Source organism: Pelophylax lessonae, assembly GCF_965119305.1.
Source record: "Pelophylax lessonae genome assembly, chromosome: 3".
In the NCBI taxonomy this organism is placed as follows: Eukaryota; Metazoa; Chordata; class Amphibia; order Anura; family Ranidae; genus Pelophylax; species Pelophylax lessonae.
Genome location: NC_138770.1, coordinates 414,797,599 through 414,812,079, shown reverse-complemented (window position 1 = coordinate 414,812,079; position 14,481 = coordinate 414,797,599). Strand labels below are relative to the sequence as shown.

General features: G+C 40.7%; 1 protein-coding gene across 1 annotated transcript; it reads right to left on the bottom strand.

The window, feature by feature from the left end:
• Positions 1-3,003: 3,003 nt before the first annotated feature.
• GJA1 (gap junction protein alpha 1) lies at positions 3,004-11,841 on the bottom strand. The gene is made up of 2 exons (XM_082252115.1): positions 11,704-11,841; positions 3,004-4,522 (listed from the first exon to the last, which is right to left on the bottom strand). The coding sequence occupies exon 2, from the start codon at positions 4,504-4,506 to the stop codon at positions 3,364-3,366; it is 1,143 nt and encodes a 380-aa protein (XP_082108241.1). The 5' UTR covers positions 4,507-4,522; positions 11,704-11,841; the 3' UTR covers positions 3,004-3,363.
• Positions 11,842-14,481: the final 2,640 nt, after the last annotated feature.

Genomic DNA, 14,481 nt, shown 5'->3' with positions numbered 1-14,481 from the left:
CATAAATAAGCATTAAGTGGTTTTAACAAACCATAAATACTCTGTGAGCGCCACTATACATACACATAGCGGGTCTCACTGCTAAGAAAGGCCTACTGGGGTTACAGGTCTCTCTTTTCAACAAAAAGACTGGCAAGCCAGTGTGCCACCATGACTGGCAGCTTAAAGTAAACCTATATGAAGGATATCCCAATCAAAGTAAGAGTAACACAGTACAGCACACATTACAAGGTGCTTTCTTTCTGTCCCTTTCACTCATGTCCTTGTCTCTCCCAATAGGACTGTGCAAAAGCTAAGTTTCTGAAAAATTGGAATTTGCATATAACTTGCTACCTCTTCATTTCCTCTGAACAGTGTACAAGTATAGCAACTTCCCACTTGGGCACCAAACACAAAAATTTAACATGTAAAGGGGGTACAAAAGTGTGCCTATGTATGGAAGAATCAGAAACCATGTGGATAAGTGTAGGCACCTTATGATGTTGCTTTAATGTATCATTCCTACTTTGACAAGCTAATCCATAGTGCATGTTTACTTTAAGTTGTCTTTTGGCACTTAGCAAGAAGGCATCATCGAAGAGCTGTGTTAGCTTAGTTAACATGAGTTTCGGTAATATAATGTTAACTAAATCCTAGTTTCTGCAAACCTAAGTCTTCTGACTCAAGTTTTTAATGAATCCAATTTATTTTCATGGTGGTATGAAAAAGTAAAAAAGGTATCAGAAGAAAAAAAACACTTCATACAGCATTTTATAGACCTATATCGTACCTCATTTTGACCTGCTAATATGTTTGGCATCTTTACAACTATCGATAATTAGTGCAGGCACTTGTCTATGATCACTTTAATTACATTGGTCACTATCAGTAATGATATGTAGAGAATGTGTATAAGTAAAGGAAAACCATATATACATAATTAATTTTCACAAAAATTAAATATAATGTATCACTAGAACTAATCTGAGACTTATCTGAGAATGCACAGCAGGAAATAAATTCAAAAACCAAAGGATCATATTCTGAATAATTTCCTTTTGTGCTACTGCTGTCAAAGTAGTGTTATCAGTCCAGAACATAAGCATGAAACTGAAATATGTGGTTTGTTTAGAGATAATAGGGTGCATAAGAACAAACTCAAGTGAAAGGTTTAGAAACTTGACCATAATAGGACTAACAATTTTCACCATATCTAGGAGCGCAACAACAGGGACATCAGATGCAGTATTCTTGGTCCTGTTAGGTAGGCAGCTCAGACTTGGACTGAAGAAAGTTTCTCTTTCTTCCCCTCATTATGCTACGGAGGAGTAGTTGGGCAATAATGACAGGTTTAATTAGCCATGAGGACATGACATGGGACCCTAGGTTATCTTTTACAGTGGGCACCAGATATGTTTAACTCCTACACCATAATGCTAGAAATTATTTAATGTATTTCATTTTCTAACTTAACAATCAAGTTCATATTAGTAAATAACCCTCAGCATATTTAAAGTTGGACTCTTTAAAGCATTAAAATAAAAATGTGCCCCTGTTGCACATAACTTTATAAAGTAATATGCACGGTTTACATCCTATACTCCCTATATGTATTAATGAGGGATATGTCTTTTTTTTCACTCTACATCTTTTAAAAGGAACCAATTAAATTGCATTATGTCAGAATGGTTAGATATTATACCAGTTTCTACCTGCAGCAGTTCAGCAGATAAATTGTTTAGTTGCAGCTCCTGGCCTGGTAAAAAAATTGACTTAGTCTAGGTTCACATCTGTGTGGATTTTGTGGCTTCTATTTCCACTGGCACAACAGCCCTTCATTTGAATGGGCTGACTCTAATTTTAAAATGTGGCCGCATGGAACTGCCATGCATTTTCCAATGCGTGGGTGGTGCTTTTAAAGGAGATGTATGGCTTTATTTTTTTTCCCCAGTTATACTTACCTAGGTGGATGCGCCTTCAGTCTGATGCTGCATCTGTCCCCCGGCGCCTCTGCACTGAGAACCGTGTTATTGAACACCGCTGATCACTCGCTTCTTACAGCTCTGTAAGCAGAGAGCTGCTGACTGTCAGACAGCAGCTCTCTGCTCTGCCCCCTCCTCACTCACTGGAGCCCTGGGCTGTGGAGGGGCGGGGAGCGGCCGGCTCAGGCTCTCAGTGGCTCGCTGAGAGGCAGATCCTGACTTCCATTGTCGTGATGACGCAGTACCTGGACTGACTTCTGTGACGTCAGCAGAGAGCAGACTTCAGCCCGCTCTCTGCTGAAAACGGGTCACAGGAGTGCAAAATTAATTGCACTCCTGTGATCCATAGGAGATGTACAGCCAAACGAGCTTTGGCTGTACATCTCCTTTAAGAATTAATGGCACCCCCACGCATCTGAAAAAGAGCGGTGCAGTTTTAGTGCTTGCGGGTGCAGGAACATGTACAATTTATACTTAGGAAACAGTGTAAACCTAGCCCTTAAGGGAAACCCCCATGTAGCTATTTAAAGGGGTCTGTTGTTGGAATCCATTTTTTGTCTAAAGTGAGATAAATCTTTCAAATTTATGTTTTTAAGGGCAAAGGAATGTTTACGGATTTTACTAAGTACATGGGTTCACATTTAAGGAAATAGGGATCATGATAACAGCTACTAAAACATTGACATTTCAACTGTTTTCAGTAACTTGTTCACAGTGATGGCTAAAACTAAAGTGACTGTTGCAGAAAAAAAGGGACAGAACATGTGAAAATTAAATTCAAGCAAAACATTCTGCTAATTCCTTGAAAGATAAAAAAAATATTTGTCTTAGTAATTCCAGATAGTGGTAATCAAGGCAACTTGTGCAATGTATACTTTGTAGGTCAACATTTCGGTGTCAAATTGAAGGTGCTATTTCTAGAAGATGTCATTGTGCACCAGCTAAGTGTATTTATAATGGTGTGCTTTGGTTAATTTTTTTAAAAAAACAAATCACTAACACTAGACACCTTGAAAAATCACCGCTAAAAAAAAAACTCCTCATAGTGGTCCTAGGCTCTGTTTCAACCACAATATGGCCGAAACTCTTCCAGACAGTCAGAGTATTATTTATCTTGCTCACAAGATATCCCTCTTCTTATTCTAAGGAAAGTAGCCACCAATCAGGGCTGTGATACCACTTATTACATGAACAGTTCTTCTTGTGTTGACGAATACAAGACATGTTCATGATCTACTGAAACCTATGCTATTCCTGCTCTTGAAGTCTTTTAGTACTGTAAGGAATGCAACCCACTACGTAGACATCAATATGTACCTCCAACATAAAAAAAGTACTTGACAAAAAAAGTCTTTCAGTCTTAGAAATCTCTGCTTTTGTTCTGATAAGCTATGAGAATGAATTAAATCTCCAGGTCATCGGGTCTGGGCCTGCTGCTTGCATGGCTACTTGCTCTGCTTGATGGTCTGTGGTCCAGTATACTGAGAGGCTGCATTTCATGCCCTGCTGGCATTTTTTTGACATTCTGGTGTTCATCTGAAAAATCAAATGGCTGAGCATGAGTGTTTGAAATCGTGCTTCCAGCTTGGCCCATCCTGTTTTGTTCTGCACTGTAATTAGCCCAATTTTGTTCACTTGCTTGTTTGTTAAAATTACGACAAGAAGATGGGTTTCTGTCTTCAGTAACAAGCTTGTAACCTGGTGGTGACATAGGTGCAGTTGGAGAAGAACAGCCATTAAAATAAGCATACTTTGGGGAGCCACAATCCTTGGCAGGATTCACTGTATCATTTGTGGTGGTGGCATAGGGGTCCCTCTTTCCTTTAATGCCATCCTTGACATTTTTAAAACCAACATAGAACAACTCAATAATGTTTAAACCAAGTGATACTAAAGACACCACTAGCATAAACAAGATAAAAATGGTTTTCTCAGTGGGACGAGAAAGGAAGCAGTCAACTTTATGAGGGCATGGAAATCTTTCACAGGCATAGATAGCTTCTAAACGGAACCCATAGATGTACCACTGAATAACTAGGAAAGCAATCTCAAAAAATGATTTAAACAGAATGCTTATTATATAAGTACGAAGTAGACCACCACGCATCTTGACCTTTCCATGTTCTTCCAAGCCATATTTGAATTTCTTTATTTCAATATGCTTGAGATGCATGTCCACATTTCCTCCATCATTCTGGGTAATTTTAAGCTCTTCTTCTTTTCGGTTTAGTTTCTCTTCTTTACGCATCAAATAAAACACATGTGCTAAATATACGAGCGTAGGTGTAGAGACAAATATAATTTGAAGAACCCAGAATCGTACATGAGAGATTGGAAAGGACTTGTCATAGCAGACATTTTCACAACCAGGTTGTTGAGTGTTGCATCGGAATGCAGATTGTTCATCACCCCACGCAGATTCTACTGCAGTGCCTAATAACAAGATCCTGAAAATGAACAGGACTGACAACCACACTTTCCCTCCAGCAGTGGAATAGGCCTGCACCTTATCAAGGAGTCTTCCTAAGGCACTCCAGTCACCCATCCTCAAAAGCCGTTACCTAAAAGAAAAAAGAAAAAAAAAATAACTTGCAGTAATAGTATGTGTAAAATCCCAGTATTTATTTTCAATTGCCTTCTGAAAATATTTTTTTAATGTTTAATCTGATCAACTTCTGAATAGACCAAACAAGATACAGTTAATAAATGAATACCAAGTTCTTATGAGAAAAGACAAGTGCTTAAAAACTGAAAGGATGTTCACCTGTTCTGTTTATATTGTGAATTATGTAAACTATATTCATTATAGGGCATCTGCAATGTAAAAAGGACTGTAAACTGGGGTACACACTAGTAGAAAATCTGCCAAAAATTCCTGTCCAAGGTAAAATCGTACGATTTTCGGCTAGTGTGTACACAACTTTCAGCAGCCGATGCCGACATTTTCAATGAAAAAAAACGGAGGGACAAACACCAAAATTTTTATCGTCCGTCCCCAGACGACCAATTTTCATTTAATGTGTATGCAGTATGTCCGCAAAAAATTGGATAGGAAAGTCCGCGCATGATCTGAAGTTGCTGACTACCCGGAAGTCTAGGAACAAATGTCCCAAAAAAAAAAAAAAAATCGGACGAGAAATTTTGTTAACATTTATGCAATGTTAACTAAAAACGGTAATGAATGCTGAGCAAGAGAGAGAAAAATCGGAAGATATTTCGTCTGATTTCCGTCAAGTGTGTACGGGCCTTAAGGCTGGAAGACTGAAAAGACTGAGGAGTTAGCCTGTGAGGACTCTTACAGTTTGCATGCAACTACTTAACTTTTTTTTTGCCTATGTTTCTTAAATATAGGCAGGCAGAATCAATAGGATTATCATACAACAGGTAATGATTTTCGTAGTCAGAGAGAAAGACACAGAAAGGGAATGGGAGAAAAGAGGGGATAGATCAAAGACACTTAGACAGAGGATTAGAGTAAGTAAATGGGAATAAGGAATATGTGGCAGTGAAGAATTAGAGAACATTTAACATGGAGAGAAGAAGAGAAAGAAAAGAGAAAGTAGGTTTGATGAAATAGGGGAGAGATGAATAAAAAGATGGTGAAAAAAGATAACTAATAGATAAATAAAGAGAGAAGAAGTAAGGGCTCATGCAAACTGCATCTCAAAGAAGCTTCTCCTACAGCCTTTTGCGCTTTTTTGAGCTCTTATTGTTTCTGCCTGGAAACTCCCCTCTATGTTAGCCAATGTGTCCATGCAAACTATGACTTTTTTCAGGAGTTTACAGGCATATGCTCTTAGGGCTCATGTACACTGCAGCCCAAAGAAGCTCAAAGAAGCTGCTCCTACAGACTTTTGAGCTCCTTTGAGCTCTCATTGTTTTCTGCCTGGAAACCCCCTTCAATGTTAGCCAATGTGACCAGGCACGCTATGGATTTTTCAGGAGTTTACAGGCATATGCTCTTAGGGCTCATGTACACTGCAGCTCAAAGAATCTCAAAGAAGCTGCTCCTACAGACTTTTGAGCTCTCATTGTTTTTTGCATGGAAACTCCCCTCCATGTTAGCCAATGGGACCAGGCATGCTATGGCTTTTTCAGGAGTTTACAGGCATATGCTCTTAGGGCTCATGTGCACTGCAGCTCAAAAAAGCTGCTCCTACAAACTTTTGAGCTCTTTTGAGCTCTCATTGTTTTCTGCCTGGAAAGTCCCATCTATGTTAGCCAATGTGACCAGGCACGCTATGGCTTTTTCAGGAGTTTATAGGCATATGCTCTTAGGGCTCATGTACACTGCAGCTCAAAGAAGCTCAAAGAAGCTGCTCCTACAGACTTTTGAGCTCTTTTGAGCTCTCATTGTTTTCTGCCTGGAAACTCCCCTCTATGTTAGCCAATGTGACCAGGCACGCTATAGCTTTTTCAGGAGTTTATAGGCATATGATCTTAGGGCTCATGTGCACTGCAGCTCAAAGAAGCTGCTCCTACAGACTTTTGAGCTCTTTTGAGCTGTCACTGCTCCTACAGACTTTTGAGCTCTCATTGTTTTCTGCCTGGAAACTCCCCTCTATGTTAGCCAATGTGACCAGGCACACTATGGCTTTTTCAGGAGTTTACAAGCATATGCTCTTAGGGCTCATGTACACTGCAGCTCAAAGAAGCTCAAAGAAGCTACTCCTACAGACTTTTGAGCTCTTGTGAGCTCTCATTGTTTTTTGCCTCGAAAGTTCCCTCTATGTTAGCCAATGTGACCAGGAACGCTATGGCTTTTTCAGGAGTTTACGGGCATATGCTCTTAGGGCTCATGTACACTGCAGCTCAAAGAAGCTCAAAGAAGCTGCTCCTACAGACTTTTGAGCTCTTTTGAGCTCTCATTGTTTTCTGCCTGGAAAGTCCCCTCTATGTTAGCCAATGTGACCGGGCACGCTATGGCTTTTTTCAGGAGTTTACAGGCATATGCTCTTAGGGCTCATGTACACTGCAGCTCAAAGAAGCTGCTCCTACAGACTTTTGAGCTCTTTTGAGCTCTCATTGTTTTCTGCCTGGAAACTCCCTTCCATGTTAGCCAATGTGTCCATGTACACTATGGCTTTTTCAGGAGTTTACAGGCATATGCTCTTAGGGCTCATGTACACTGCAGCTCAAAGAAGCACAAAGAAACTGCTCCTACAGACTTTTGAGCTCTTTTGAGCTCTCATTGTTTTCTGCCTTGAAATTTCCCTCAAAGTTAACCAATATGCGCACTATGGCTTTTTCACAATTTGACTGGCATATGCTCTTACAGGCAGAAAAAACCCCCCACCAAACTCGTGTTTGTGAGAGGAGCTTTCGAGCAAAAAAGACTTCTAAGTGCCCAAAAACTGCATGAAAAAGCATAGAAAGGTGTGAGAGAGCTCAAAACAGCTCAAAGAAGCTTGAAAATGCACAAAAAAAACTAAAATGAGCTGAGGGAAAGGTTTGTGGGAAAAAAAAGCTTATACTCAAAAAAGCTCAAAGAAGCTTGAAGAAGCTCAATAAAAACTAGCAAAATAGCACAAAAAGCACAAGCTTCTTTAAGCTTTTAGGCAGAGAAATAAAAGCCTAAATGTCTGTAAAAGCAGCTTTTTTTTCGAGCTGCAGTGTGCATGAGTCCTAAAAGTAAAGAGGTGTGCCAAGAAAAGATAAAAAGATAGATAATAAAAAGAGAGAGGGAACAGAAGTGAGAAAAATTAGAGAGGTAGAGAGAGAAAAGAAAACAGAGGACAAAAGGAGAGGAGTGGAGGTGAGAGGAAAGGAGGAGGGGAAGAGAGAAGAGGGGAAAGCAAAGGAGGGTGAAGAAGAGGTGATGAGAATAGACAAGAAGGGGTGAGAGGAGAGGGGTACAGACTTGGGGAGAGGAGAGTGGGAGAGAGGAGATGAGAAGAAAGTTGGAGAGAGCACTGGAGGCTAGAGGAGAGGGCAGGATAGTGGAAGTAAGGGAAAGGGAGGAGAGTGGTTGAGATGAGCAGAGATGTTAGAAGAGAGGCAATGGGTAAGAGAAGGGGACATGAAAGGAGGAGAGTGGGACAGAAAAGAGGTGGGTTAGAGAAGGGAGATGGACAAGAGGGAATAAAAAAAGTGTGTTCAAAAGAGAAAAATGGGTAAGAAGGAAAGAAGTGTGGGGGAGTGGGCAAGTAAAGGAGGAGGGGTAGGAAATCTGTCATTCCAAATATTTTATGCATGAATTCAAAGCATCTTTTGAGCACACGAGAAACATTTAGGGCATGTTTCTTTGTTCACTAAGAAATGCCGCTTGCATCTTTGACTCATGTATGGATGACTGCTCCAATAACTCCAAAAGAAAGATTCAATAATGAAGTAAAGAATGCTGAGTTTTCTCTTTGAGATTATGTTGTTGACCTTAGGACTCTAGGGATCACATTAGTATCCTCATTATAGTATTAGTTAATGAAAAGATCAGTAGATTCTATTTCTTACATATTATATGAATATATCACTTTACCATGGTAAAAAATGAATTGAACTCGGTATGCATGAGCTAAAATATTTTCATGCATCTCACATTCTGTGCTATTTAAACCACAATGAAGATCTATACGAGTCACAAACAAGCACTAAGTTAAAGCATTATTAAACCCAAAACTAAACATTTTGTATATTGCAACTTACCAATCATTAGATGTGGTGGTTGCATTCGTTTCTTTGGATTTTTTCTCTCTGTTTTTACCTGGTGATCACTCTGGATAAAGGAGCACAGAGGCACCTTTTGGAAAGCAGTATTGTCAGTCTGGGGGAGGGGTGTGTTAGATGAACTATCAGATTTAGATACATTAACAAACTGAAGCCAAACTCCAGCTCACAATGCATTTACAATGGTTTTACATGAACAAATAAAAGCTGATCAATGCAAGCCCCCCCTGTTGGTGGTGAATGGTTCATCTCAACACTCTTAGAGCCCATTCACATTAGCGCGACTTGTCAGGTGACTTGTCAGCCTGACAAGTCGCGGTATGTCGCGGTCCATTGAGTAGTACAGGACCCGTTCTAATAGGAGCGACACAAGTCGCTCCGACTTAGAAAAAGGGTCCTGTACTACTTTGGGGCGACCTCGGAGCGACTTGCATAGACTTCCATTATGTGAAGTCTCTGCAAGTCGCACCGAAGTCATGGTGCACAGCGGTGCACGCGACTTCACAGGTCGCCCCCCGAAGTCGTGTCGCCTCAATGTGAATGGCCTCTAAATAATACATTTGTTCTGTTCAAAAACAACAGACTTTCTGGCTGAATCACCAGGTTGAAAATAAAGGAAAGAAAGTCGAAAAAGGAAGACAAATGCAATCACCACATCTAAGGATTGATAAACTGCAATATAATAAACATTTGCTTTTGGGGTTTAATTCTGCTTTAATGGGTCACCAAACACAAAAACTTTGATTTAGTTCAGTAGAAGGACCGCCATATAGGAAAATTGTTACATTCTCCCTTAAATCAAAAGATACAGCTTACAGTATATTAGTCTCCTTTATTTATCTCCTGTGGTATTTAAGGATGATACTGTGTGCTTCCCTCAAAGAAAACAACTGTCTGAAATCAGACTGAACTAATTACTCCACTGCTGATAGCCAGGAGGACTGCCACGTACAACAGAAAGGATAGATAGATGGATAGATGGATAGATGGATGGATAGATAGATAGATAGATAGATAGATAGATAGATAGATAGATAGATAGATAGATAGATAGATAGATAGATAGATAGATAGATAGATAGATAGATAGATAGATAGATAGATAGATAGATAGATAGATAGATAGATAGATAGATAGACAGACAGACAGACAGACAGACAGACAGACAGACAGACAGATAGACAGATAGACAGACAGACAGACAGACAGACAGACAGACAGACAGACAGACAGACAGACAGACAGATAGATAGATAGATAGATAGATAGATAGATAGATAGATAGATAGATAGATAGATAGATAGATAGATAGATAGATAGATAGATAGATAGATAGATGGATAGATAGATATTAGGAGAGGATAAGATGATGATACCTTATCTAATAATGACAATGTAACACTTGATCATATGTACATATGCAGTGCACTGTTGCAGTTTGCCAGGACAAATCCTTGTGATTATGTGCTTGTTAAACATTTATTCAGATTTCAGGTAGGTCGTAGGCATGTTTGAAATTTTACATTGCCCAATGCATTATAGCTACCAGTTTATTACCAAGGCTCAGGGGCTCTATGGAAATGGGTCAATATTTAGATTTTTGATTTTCTAAGAAAAAAAAAATTTATAAACACGGTAAAAGTCTGGAAGTTTCAGTAGTTGAAAAGCAAAGTATGCTTAACAGATGTTATAATGACAAAGCACAGAGAAAAGTTGTGATTGGTAAAAGGGAAGCAGAGGATATGTGTTTTGCAATGGGCAGCTTTGGGTCTCCTCTCTCATTACCCAGGACAGCAGGGAAATGTGGGCATGACAGCCACCGCACAATGAACTTAATAACTGCTAAATCTTACTCAGCAGGATTACCGACAATTAGTGCCTGAACACAGTAATATAAAAATTCCAACTTATGCATATTCTCACTTCAGGCATCTATAAACCTGGATCAGATTTGTTAAAAAGCTGCTGTACAACAGCAAAACATGTACGTCTGTTTTGTTTTGTCCCAGTTTTAAAGCTGGTAAAATCTAATTCCGTACAAAGTAAGGCAAGCATCCAGCTCTTAACAGAGTAGGAGAAACCACACAGTAGGTCAAGCATATAGCTTTAAATAGAGTAAAAGAAACCACACTGTAGCCATGATCTGGAAAAAAAAAACATTGGCGTATTACCTGAGAAAACTTTTTGTAACTGTTCCTGAGACTAACCTAGTTTATATGAACCTATTTATTTAATTAGAGGCAAAGAGAAGAGTAGAGTGCTGTAACCAATAGCAGCACACAATGCCAGCTTTAGGCAGTATAGTTACTATAAAAGCAGGCGTCTAACTGGTTGCTATGGGTTACAATCTGCTATTGTTTTTTCCATAGGAATATATTATCCATGCAAAATTGTTAAGATGAAAAGATGCAATCTCAGAAAAATAGTAAATATCACAATTAAATCTACTTTCTAAAAGCAAATTTGCTTATTAGTTTAAAAGTAGAAAGCTATGCAAACAACATGTAGCTTTCCTATGCAGAACAGCAGAGCTACAAGTTACTGGTTTATTTTCTTGTATAGTAGTCTTCCCTTGGCAAAGCTGTTTGTAGCATCATCAGTAGTTGGCAGTCTGATGTGGTTGATGACTGCCAGGATACAAAACAGCCAACAACAAAATGCAGCTGGCACAAACAGAATGCCCTACATACCACATATATACTACCATGGCGATATAGATCACTAAGAACATAGCTTGACACAGTTATTCTATATCTTTTACAATGTCATGTTAAATCTACATTCTCAGACAAGTACAACGTATTTTACGCCAGCATTGGTAGCACCCAGGGGGGAAAAGACAAATCCCTTTAATCCTGAGCAATCAGAGAAATGAAGTGAATTTCACTGGTCCATTACATCCATAGACTGTAAATGGCCAGTATTTATATTCAGCACTGCCATGTACACTGTAGCAAAAGTCTTTGCTGAAGGAATAGTTGCTTTCTGGATAAGTGGTTCACTCTCCCCTAAATATAAATCAATTCATTTAAAGTCAACTAACGTAAAGACAGGGGTTTATAGGAGCCGCACAATACCTTTCTTGTCCAAAGTGCTGAAAACAAACTCCAGGGAGCCCTTGGAAAGCAGCGTGAAAAAGTGACAGCGTGTCTTTTAAAAGTTTAAAAGCCTTTTGCTGACTCCAGACTTCCTTCTCCCAAAGAAGCTGTTGAACTTTTTTTTTCAGCTGACTCTATCAAGGCTTTTAAAAAGTTTGCAATGTTCAACTCCACCTACAGGATGGACAGCCTGGACAGAAAGGGAGGAGGAAAGAAGGAAAGAAGTGAACAATATTAAAGTTTCGAAAGAATGATCAGGTTTTTTTTTCTGATTAATGAGATAAGAAGTTTGGAGAAAATTATATATACTTGGATGAACTTTATTGATTAAACAATACAATGATTAAAAAAAAAAAAAAAACTAAACAGAAGTTTGTATACTTTTCTAAAAAAAAAGTAAACTGTTCATGCCTAATGTATGTAGAGCCCAAAGTTTAAATATACAAGGCATTATGTAAAATATCAGTGCTTAGGTGATCATTTAAAGCAGGGGTGGGTAACCTTTTTTCTGCCAAGGGCCATTTGGGTATTTATAAAACCATTCGGGGGCCGTACAAAATGATCACCTTAAAAATTTGCCTGTTATATTTGGTCAAAAATTTAATTAACTCACCCCTGATATGATGGCTGCAACTGCTTCTCTTTGGTGAGATGTGTGATGTTAGCTGGTATTGATGATGTTGCTACTCGCAACAGGTTTTCCAGGTTTGCGTCGGTCAGTCTGGAGCGCAGTCGACTTTTTTGTGGTGGTAAGTTTTGAAAAGAACTGCTGGTGGGTATAGCTGGCTGGTACTGCTGGTGGGTACAGCTGGCTGGTACTGCTGGTGGGTACAGCTGGCTGGTACTGCTGTGGGTACTGCTGGCTCAGGCTGGCACTGCTGGCTTGTACTGTGCTGTAAGTACTGCTGGCTCAGGCTGATACTGCTGGGGGTACTGCTGTGGGTACTGTTGTGGGTACTGCTGGCTCAGGCTGGTACTGCTGGCTGGTACTGTGCTGTGGGTACTGCTGGCTGGTACTGCTGGCTCAGGCAGGTACTGCTGTGGGTACTGCTGGCTCAGGCTGGTACTGCTGGCATGTACTGCTGGCTGGTATTGCTGTGGGTACTGCGCTGTAGGTACTGCTGGCTGGTACTGTTGTAGGTACTGCTGACTCTGGCTGGTACTGCTGGCTCTGGCTGGTACTGCTGGCTCTGGCTGGTACTGCTGGCTCTGCTGTGGGTACTGCTGGTTCTGGCTGGTACTGCTGTGTGTACTGCTGGTACTGCTGTTGGTACTGCTGGCTCGCTGGTACTGCTGTGTGTGCTGCTGGCGGGAAATGCTGGCTAGGAGAAGTGTAGCAGCGCCATGCTGGAGGCAGAGGTGATGTTTCCTGTATTGGTCATAGGCGGAGTGCATTTGATATCACTCCGCCTGTGACTCACTCAGACTGTCAACGGAGCAGGAACTATACAGGAAGCATTGGCTCCATTCTGACAGATCAGCTGAGAGACACATTCTCAGCTGCATGGGGGGCCGGACCAGATGACTTCGGGGCCCGCATACGGCCCCCGAACCGTAGGTTCCCCACCCCTGATTTAAAGGGACCCTATTACACATGTGTTTAGAGCGGAGTGCTGTATGGCAGACAGACATATCATGGACACTGTTTTGTTTTAATAATTCCATAATGCTATTTCTGATCCAGAAGTGGAGAATCAGCAGGCATGGTGCCATTTTATGAACATCTTTGCTGAAATTGGTTAATATAGAATGATGTGCATTACATTGTAGCATTAAACTTAAAACCATAACCCTTAGGCCCCTTTCACACTTGGAGTCCGTCGGCAGACTCAGTTTTTCTCAGCGGGGGATCGATCCGTCGATCTCCCGCTGAGCATGCGGATGACAGCTCTGTCTCCGCGCTGTGTGCAGAGATAGAGCTGTCAGGACCCCGCTGTCCTCTATGGGGGAATCGGATGAGAACGGACCGCCTGTCCGTCCTCAACCGATCCGATCCTCTGGACGGATGGAAAATAGGGTTTCCATCCATTCAGATTTGACGGATCGGATGTCAGCAGACATGTCTCTGCTGACATCCGATGCCCCATAGAGATGCACGGGGCATCCGTTCAGATCCACCTGAAAAACTTACAGGCAGATCTGAACTAATGTAAAAGGGGCCTTGGTTGAAATATGTTTATGCATTATTTTAGTGACAGATAATATCAATCCAATTTTTTTACATTTTAGTTTTGGATAGAGTGGAAAATGGATAAGCCATTAATGCCTCTTGTTCCAATATTGGAACAGTAGTGATGTGGGAGTTATATACAGTATATCCTAGTGCTCTAGGCAACATATGAATTTCCTGTAAGGGAAACTGGCAGTGAAGCCTTGTGGCTTCACAGCCGATTCACTACTGTGCATCCGTAAAGTGTGCTGCTCTTTTTGAATGGTCTGGCTGCAGGGAAAGAGGAAGGGGGCAGAACTTCTGACATACCTTGCCGCAGGGAGGTCCAGCGCAAGTGGGGATGTGTACCTGACAAAAACAGGCACCCGCTCCCCTCAAAAGGTGCCAAGTGTGGCACTGGAGGGGGGGGAGGAGACAGATAAGCGGAGCTTCCACTTTTGGGTGGAACTCCACTTTAAAGCGGAACTCTAGGTAAAAACTATTTAAAAATTATTAACAAGGCTTTTGGTGCAATATTAACCTTCATTCTTGAGATGGTCTTGGTAATTCCTTTCCACCACAAGATGCTGCCGTTTTCTCTGTTGAAT